The 8,510-nt window shown below is 42.6% G+C and overlaps 1 protein-coding gene and 1 pseudogene across 9 annotated transcripts in view; both read left to right on the top strand.

Moving 5' to 3' along the window:
- Positions 1-731, top strand: part of LOC114617174 — a 2,399-nt pseudogene extending 1,668 nt beyond the window's left edge.
- LOC114617219 (protocadherin alpha-4) overlaps positions 1-8,510 on the top strand; it is a 238,010-nt gene that overhangs the window by 67,195 nt on the left and 162,305 nt on the right. Inside the window, exon 1 of one of the 9 annotated variants that reach the window (XM_028762753.1) lies at positions 4,427-6,820. The exons of the other annotated variants lie outside the window; for them this stretch is intronic. Coding sequence (XP_028618586.1) covers positions 4,427-6,820 — 2,394 coding nt within the window. Of the gene's footprint in view, positions 1-4,426; positions 6,821-8,510 lie in introns of those variants that run through there. 9 annotated transcript variants of the gene reach the window in all.

Raw genomic sequence — 8,510 nt, 5'->3', positions numbered from 1 at the left:
GAGCTGTTGGAGCCGGCGGGGCAGTGAGCGAGCTTGTGCCTAGGTCAGTGGGTTCAGGGCATGTAGTGGCGAAGGTGCGCGCAGTAGATGCGGACTCTGGTTATAATGGTTGGCTGTCATATGAGCTCCAGTTCGGAGCTGGCAGTGTGCGCAGTCCCTTCCGTGTGGGACTATATACGGGTGAGATCAGTATCACTCGCGCCCTGGATGAAGCAGATGCGCCGCGCCAGCGACTGTTGGTATTGGTGAAGGACCATGGCGAGCCCCCGTTGACTGCCACAGCCACAGTGCTGGTTTCTCTGGTTGAGAGCAACCAGGCACCAAAGGCCTCTTCACGGGTTTTGGCGGGTACAGGAGCCTCTGAATCATCTGTAGTGAATGTCAACGTGTATTTGATTATTGCCATCTGTGCGGTGTCCAGCCTGTTGGTGCTCACATTGGTGTTGTACACCGCCCTGCGATGCTCAGCACTGCCCACTGAAGTCTCCTGTGGACCCGGGAAACCCATGCTGGTATGCTCCAGTGCGGTGGGTAGCTGGTCTTACTCTCAGCAAAGGAGGCAGAGGGTGTGTTCTGGAGAGGGCCCATCAAAGACAGACCTCATGGCTTTCAGTCCCAGTGTTCCTCCTGGTTTGGGTTCTGGAGATAATGGAGTCCAGCAAGAGATCTTTGAGAATGTAAGTACAGAAATCCTGGAGTACGTTCTGTGGCAGGTGTTGTCACTGACATAGTTGGTGAATTTATGATTATATCTTAAATTTGCGTTGGCTTTTTTGGTGACAGATCATTTAAAGACTACTGGCTATCTTTGTCACTTCTCACTCTGGTCATCATTCTTCTGCTATGTATACCAATAATGCTGGTAGCAGTGCTAGCAAAAAATGAAATAGAATGTCTATATGTTTTCTTTAAATTAAACAAGTGTGCCAGGAAGAAGTCAAAGATCATAATAGGAAATACAAGGCATATAGGCAGGGGTCAAATCTGATTTCCAACACCCTGGTAGGTTCACTGTTCTGGTAGTTCACCTGATAGAACAGGTGTCTTTTACTCTTCATTATGTTTGTGTATCTGAAAGAATCATAGTATGATTTAATTTTCAATTTGATTTGAATTTTTAATTTATTTAAACTATGAAATGATTGGTATGGGTTGGAGATGGGCCTGCTTGAAGCACTTTATTTTCTAAGTAATTTTCTCCTCAGTAGCATATTTTGTGAGCTGACAGTTGAAGTGGGTAGGGTTACAGTGTTGCCTTTGGAGGTGATCTTACTATTCTGGCTTTAGTCTTGTTACATCTTTCTTTCTTTCTTTCTTTCTTTCTTTCTTTCTTTCTTTCTTTCCTTTGATTTTGTTGTTCTTGTTTTCTGGAGACAGGGTTTCTTTGTGCAGCCTTGGCTATCCTATAAATTGCTCTTTAGACCAGGCTGGCCTCAAACTCAGAGACCCTCTTTCCTCTGTCTCTTGAGCCACTACCACCTGGCTCCACCACTCCCCCAAAGCAGGATTATTGTTATCTTTGATTGAAAAGCTTGTGTCAACTGACCAAATGTTTGAGAAAAAATAGCCTTGTTCATTTAAATAAGCCACAGTACAATAGAGCAGAGTGAACATCATTGAGTAAATCCTGTACTTTTCTTAGCATAGTGCTTGGAAAGCGAACTTATAATCTGATTTTGAAAAAATTATCTTAAATTCGAAGAATGGTTTCAAAATTCATGTCTGTGGTTTACATTTGCAAGAAAGAATAACACGAGAACTGCTCAATAATACTGACTAAGAGGACATAAAACTTTGCATTTTATTATATAATTAGTGAGACAGGCTGGTAGGATTTAAATCTAGTCAAACTGATTTAGTAAACGTTGAGCACAAAGTCCATGAAATCATCAATCAATTTTTACAAAATCAGTATTAACAATGATTTTGATGAGATTTCTTGAGATTAGTCTGCATCTGGATGTTGAGCCCATTCCAAAAGGTAACTTTAGAGAGAATATAATTAATTCTCTAGGAAGGATTCAGGTATGGATACCTGAACTATTTCAGCCAAAATACAAAATATGGGATATTGAGTCACGCTCTTTATCAAACTTTTGACTGATGTTTATCCAGGACCACTTTATATATCCAAAGCTATGTATTATTGGAAACAAAAATTTGTTAGAATGTGATTTTAACTTATATTTGTGATATCATCATCTCTCTTCTCATGGGTAGAGTTTTTCATATTTTTTTCTTTACGTTGCATCTCAAACCTCATTTCTTGTAAAAAATGTAGTTGGCGAATTGCTGTTTCCTTTTTTCCAATATACATCTGACACACTTCACATATTGTGCTCAGCTTACTATTATTTTATATATTGCATTTTAATTGATAGCACACAATTGCATTGCTTTACAGATACATAATAGGATTCACTGTTCTTAGGGGTGACTGATCCTTTTCTTTATTTTTTTAAACCACAGTTTACGAACTTTTGATGTGCTATTGTAATACCGGTAGGTTGCAGAAGAACCCTCAAAACCATTTAACACCGAGGAAAGAGTATTACTTGAGCCTGGCAGCTCAAGGTCAACCTGGACCTTTGTTTCTCAAAGAATTCCTATATAACAAAATGCACGAGTTTTTTTTTTCTGAATGATTTCTGCTCTAAACTTGTGTGGTATCATCTTTCTTTTCTTCTAAATTGCTAATGTGTATGAAAAGATAGAGAAAACATAACTACATATTCAAGAAATGAAAATTAAATCTGGATGTGTTGGCATAGCCTTTAACAGCAGCACTTAAGAGGCAGAGGCAGGTGGATCTCTGAATTTAAAACCAGCCTGGTCTACAAAATTTCAGGACAGCCAGCCATATACAGTGAAAACTATCACAGAAAAAGAAATAAATGAAAATTATCCTCAATAATTCCAACCTTCCACTAAGTATTATAGGAAATGGCATGCTCAAGACTCTCAGGTAACTTGTCAGTTGGTTGAATTGTTTGAGTATTTTCTTGTGTTTCAAACTCAATCTCATGTACTTAGAGGAGACATCATAAAATTCACTTACCTTTTTGAGTGAACAAAAGTCACAAACCCCACATTTTTTTTACTGAAACTATTTCCCATGGGTGGATTTTTATTGGGTTAAGAAAATTAATGTTGGTTACATGAAAGTATATAAGTGGTGCAACAACTTTTGGAAGTGTTGTTTCTTTCAGTGAATGATAATTCATTCTGTGATTTATAGGCTGCCTTTGTCATCTTATCAATGGTTACATAAGTAAAATATCACGATCTCATTACTGACAATATGATTTGTGTGAGAAATCATGTATGTCAAAGGCAGAATTCATCTAGATCAACAGGCTTTTCCTTTGTGAATTCTGTTTCAAATTATAAAACTTGAAAACATTTGTTTTCTTATTCTGCAGTGAACACAAACTCAGTGATGTATTATAAGAAAACAATGTCATGTAAACAACAATAAAGAACCAGAACTAAAGAAAATAAGGACGCTGTTGCTGATAATGACATGTACATATTAACATGAGGAGAGGAGATAACTTGGAAAGTTTCACCACAAAGAAATGATGAATGTTTGATGATGTGCTAACTCTGATTTGATGATTATGCAGTAGATACACGCATCAACACATCATAAATTTGTTTGAGAAGATTTAATTTTTTAAAAAAGTGTAAGAGAATGTGAGCCTATGTAGCTAAGGGCACAGTGCAGAGAACACTGTTATTATGGAACTTCAAAGGCTGAGCACTTGCCTAGCACCAACCGTAGTCTCAAACAGAACTCCAAACCACAAACAGTAACAACAAGCTAGGTCCAACCGCCGGGACCTCTGAGTTCCCTGGCAGCCTAAGCAATAAGGGAGATTGTACTTACAACAATTCAAATCTGATAATATTTCATATAATAAATAAGATGTTAGGAAACCGTTTAACTCTAATTTTTCAGGTTTACCTAAAGAAACAAACCTTCTTTTTCAAGTGTTTAGATAAAAGAATAATTTTGTAGATGTAAGTCAAACAAGAATTTAATATGACGCTATTCAATAAAAAGTATGCCCTTCATATATGTTCCACTTCAATGTGCTTAAAATAAGAATGGTCAATAAATGTGCGTTTTGGAATTATTTTGGGCAAAGTATACAAAATGTGAAATTCTCCAGTGGTGAATGTACAGGAGTACTCACAATTTCAGGCACAAGGTGTCGCTCTTTACTTGGTGGAAAGAGTTCATTTCATGGATTGGTTCGAAGAGTCTAGCGCTACTCACACAAAACCGAACTCCATCATTCTGAAGGCTGCTTATAAAGGGATCCTTTGAAAATTCTCGAGAATCAAACGAGATTCCAATCTGAAGACAAGCATCCGATACAGTCAGTGAAAGGAGACATTTTGGAGGCCGATTTCATATGCAATGTTAGGTTTTCAGAGACGGGGTTCCTGCACTCTGCCATCTCTGCGCTGGCTTCTTTTCCTCGCTGCCTGGGAGGCTGGGAGCGGCCAGCTCCACTACTCCATCCCAGAGGAGGCCAAACACGGCACCTTCGTGGGCCGCATCGCACAGGACCTGGGGCTGGAGCTGGTGGAGCTGGTACCCCGCCTGTTCAGGGTGGCGTCCAAGGACCGCGGGGACCTTCTGGAGGTAAATCTGCAGAATGGCATTTTGTTTGTGAATTCTCGGATCGACCGGGAGGAGCTGTGCGGGCGGAGCGTGGAGTGTAGCATCCACCTGGAGGTGATCGTGGACAGGCCACTGCAGGTTTTCCACGTGGAGGTGGAGGTGAGGGACATTAATGACAACCCGCCAATGTTTCCTGTTAGTGAGCAAAGGCTGCTTATTTCTGAATCCAAGCAACCAGACTCGCGTTTTCCGCTAGAGGGAGCATCTGATGCAGACATAGGGGAGAACGCTGTATTGGTCTACAGATTAAGTCAAAATGAGTATTTTTCTATAGAACCACCAACTAATAGTAAGCCGACTAAAAGACCGTCACTTATATTAAAGAAGGCTCTAGATAGGGAGAAAACACCGGAACTTAATTTGCTACTAACAGCCACAGATGGGGGAAAACCGGAGCTTACCGGTACTGTCCAGCTTTGGGTTCGTGTCTTAGATGTTAACGACAATGATCCAGTGTTCGATCATTTAGAATACAAGGTAAGAATAATGGAAAATGCTGCTAAAGAAACTCTTGTCATAAAGTTGAACGCCACGGATCTAGACGAAGGTGTAAACGGGCAATTGGTATACTCTTTGATGTCCATTAAGCCGACTGGGAAACATTTATTTACCCTAGATGAAAACAACGGAGAATTGAGGGTCAACGGGACTTTAGACTATGAAGAGAACAAGTTTTATGAAATAGAAGTGCTGGCCACGGATAAAGGAACACCCCCAATGGTCGGTCACTGTGTAGTCTTGGTAGAAATCTTAGACACCAATGACAACTCCCCCGAAGTGACACTAACTTCGCTGTCCCTCCCAGTGAGAGAGGATGCCCAGCCAAATACAGTCATTGCTTTAATTAGTGTATCCGACCTTGATTCTGGTATCAATGGCCAAGTGACCTGCTCTCTTACACCCAATGTCCCCTTCAAGATCGTATCCACCTTTAAAAACTATTATTCTCTGGTATTGGATAGCAGTCTGGACCGCGAGAGGGTGTCAACCTATGATTTGGTTGTGAGAGCGCGGGACGGAGGTTCGCCTTCACTGTGGGCCACTGCCAGCGTGTCCGTGGAGGTGGCTGACGTGAATGACAATGCACCTGCATTCGCTCAGCCCGAATACACGGTGTTCGTGAAGGAGAACAACCCGCCTGGCGCGCACATCTTCACAGTGTCGGCGGTGGACGTGGATGCTCAGGAGAATGCACTGGTGTCTTATTCGCTGGTGGAGCGGAGGGTGGGCGAGCGCTTGCTGTCGAGCTATGTGTCTGTGCACGCGGAGAGCGGCAAGGTGTTCGCACTGCAGCCTCTGGATCATGAGGAGCTGGAGCTGCTGCAGTTCCAGGTGAGCGCGCGGGATGCTGGTGTGCCTGCCCTGGGCAGCAATGTGACTCTGCAGGTGTTTGTGCTGGATGAGAACGACAACGCGCCCACGCTGCTGCCCCACGGAGCTGTCGGAGCCGGCGGGGCAGTGAGCGAGATTGTGCCTAGGTCAGTGGGTTCGGGTCATGTGGTCACCAAGGTGCGTGCAGTGGATGCGGACTCTGGTTACAATGCTTGGCTGTCTTATGAAGTACAGTCGGGAACAGGTGGAGTACGCAGCCCCTTCCGTGTAGGTTTGTACACGGGTGAGATCAGCACGACACGTGCTCTGGATGAGGTGGACGCTCCTCGACAGACTCTATTAGTGCTGGTGAAGGACCATGGTGAGCCAGCACTGACAGCCACTGCAACTGTATTAGTGTCTCTTGTGGAAAGCGGCCAGGCTCCAAAGTCCTTTTCACAGGCATCAGGGCGTGCTTCAGCCCCAGAGGCATCACTGGTGGATGTCAACGTGTACTTGATCGTCGCCATCTGTGCTGTGTCCAGTCTATTGGTACTCACGCTGTTGCTGTATACAGCGCTGCGCTGCTCAACATTGCCTATGGTCAGTGAGGCCGCTGGGGGGCCTGGGAAGCCCATGCTGGTGTGCTCCGGCGCCGTGGGGAGCTGGTCCTACTCACAGCAGAGGCGACAGAGGGTGTGCTCTGGGGAAGTTCTTCCCAAGACAGACCTCATGGCCTTTAGCCCCAGCCTACCTCCCAACCTGGATAGAGATGAAAGGGAAAGACAGGAGTCAGAGTCAAATCACCCTGGACAGGTGAGTTTTCTACAAATTCCACCTTTCTGGTAATGCCTATAAAGTCATTTAGAATTCAGTTTTAAGGGAAACATTTAAAATGAATACTCTACATTTTGGGTGCTGTTTCAAGGAACAACGCCTGTTAGCAAAATGCCAGATGTGCGTATACCCGGCATTTAAATAATATACTAAAGTTCTCCAGCTAATAAGTGCCCCGTTTGTTTCAAGTTGTGGTTATAAAAATGTTAGAAGTCAACTGAGTGGAAATAACCACTGTTTAAGTTGAGCTAGGTCACATCACTTCATTTCTAATTCTCAACGATGTGGACCAACAATGGATCCCTTGTGTCTAGCTCTGAATTGATTTACTGCCCCTCACATCACTAAATACCCTCTACCATCATGGTAAAATCATCTTCAAATTACTTGGAGACAAAAGTCCAGTCTTGCATTCTAATATGGTTCTACTATTGAAATAATTATCCATTCCTGATTTTCCATCAAAGTGCAAGAGATCTATTAAATACTATATACTCAAAGACAGCTGACTTACTCTCCAAAATGAACTAGGCAAATCATGCACACTTGTTAGCTGTTGTCTTTTATGCTAGCAACAGCTGCTCATTTGCATACTTTCCTAAATTTTACAATTTTTTTTCAGAAAAGAAAATGTTAAATCTACTGATGTGCATATATGCTAATAATTAGCATTTCATTATTTTAACCTTTTTAAATCCTTGTATTTGTAAATGCCTTATCACTAATGTCTTATAATCTTTCTCATGTAGTCTAATCACATCTAAAGCGTTTAGCAAAGACCATTTCTATCTCTGTGATTCTTCTAGCTCTGTGTTTCTTGGGTAAGCACAGAAATAGGGAGTCAGTCATGCATTTGGAGCTCATTCAAAGCATTTTCTCCTAAGGTGTACAATATGCCATTTAGCATAATATTCGGGAAAAACTCATATTGAAGACTATTCTTGGAACTTGGGTGATGGAGACCATCTCCAGAGCTCTGGTTCTCTGTTGAAGGTAACTGAAGGGAAAGAGCAAAGGCTGGTGCAAGACGTGATCTTGCTCAGATCCTACAGAGTACACAGAGATTGGGGTACTCTATGAAGCTTACTAAATAAATACTCACAGAAAAGGGAGACTGCTTATAAATATCTCATGAATGTCCTTGAAGCTGACAGTTCCCACCCACCCCAATCTGTGATGCTGTTTTCTTGGTGAAGAGTACTGAGGTCCCAGGGTCTACTGTTCTTGCTCTGGCTCCTTGCAGCCTGGGAGGCAGGGAGTGCCCAGCTCCACTATTTCATCCTCATGGAGGCCAAGTACCTTTGTAGGCTGCATTGCATGGGACCTGAGGCTGGAGCTGGTAGAGCTGATGCCCTGGTCTGTTCAGAGTGGCGTCTAAAAACCACACAGACCATCTGGAGGTAAATCTGCAGAAGGGCATTTTGTTTGTGAATTCTTGGATTGACTAGGAGGAGCTGGATCACTGGAGACCATTGGCACATCCACCTGCAGGTGATTGTGGACAGGCCATTGCAGGTTTTCCACATGGAGGTACAGGTCATTGAGGATGTTAATGATAATTTGCTGATGTTTAGAGAAAGAGAACAAAAGGCACTTCTTTCTCTTTTTTTATTAAACATTTTAAACTATTTATTTTTATGGGCCTTAGTGTTTGCACCAGGCTGATTCA

Source organism: Grammomys surdaster, unplaced genomic scaffold, assembly GCF_004785775.1.
Source record: "Grammomys surdaster isolate TR1022 unplaced genomic scaffold, NIH_TR_1.0 135, whole genome shotgun sequence".
Lineage (NCBI taxonomy): Eukaryota > Metazoa > Chordata > Mammalia > Rodentia > Muridae > Grammomys > Grammomys surdaster.
Note: the sequence above shows the minus strand (reverse complement) of the source record. Positions and strands in the feature narration are given on the sequence as shown.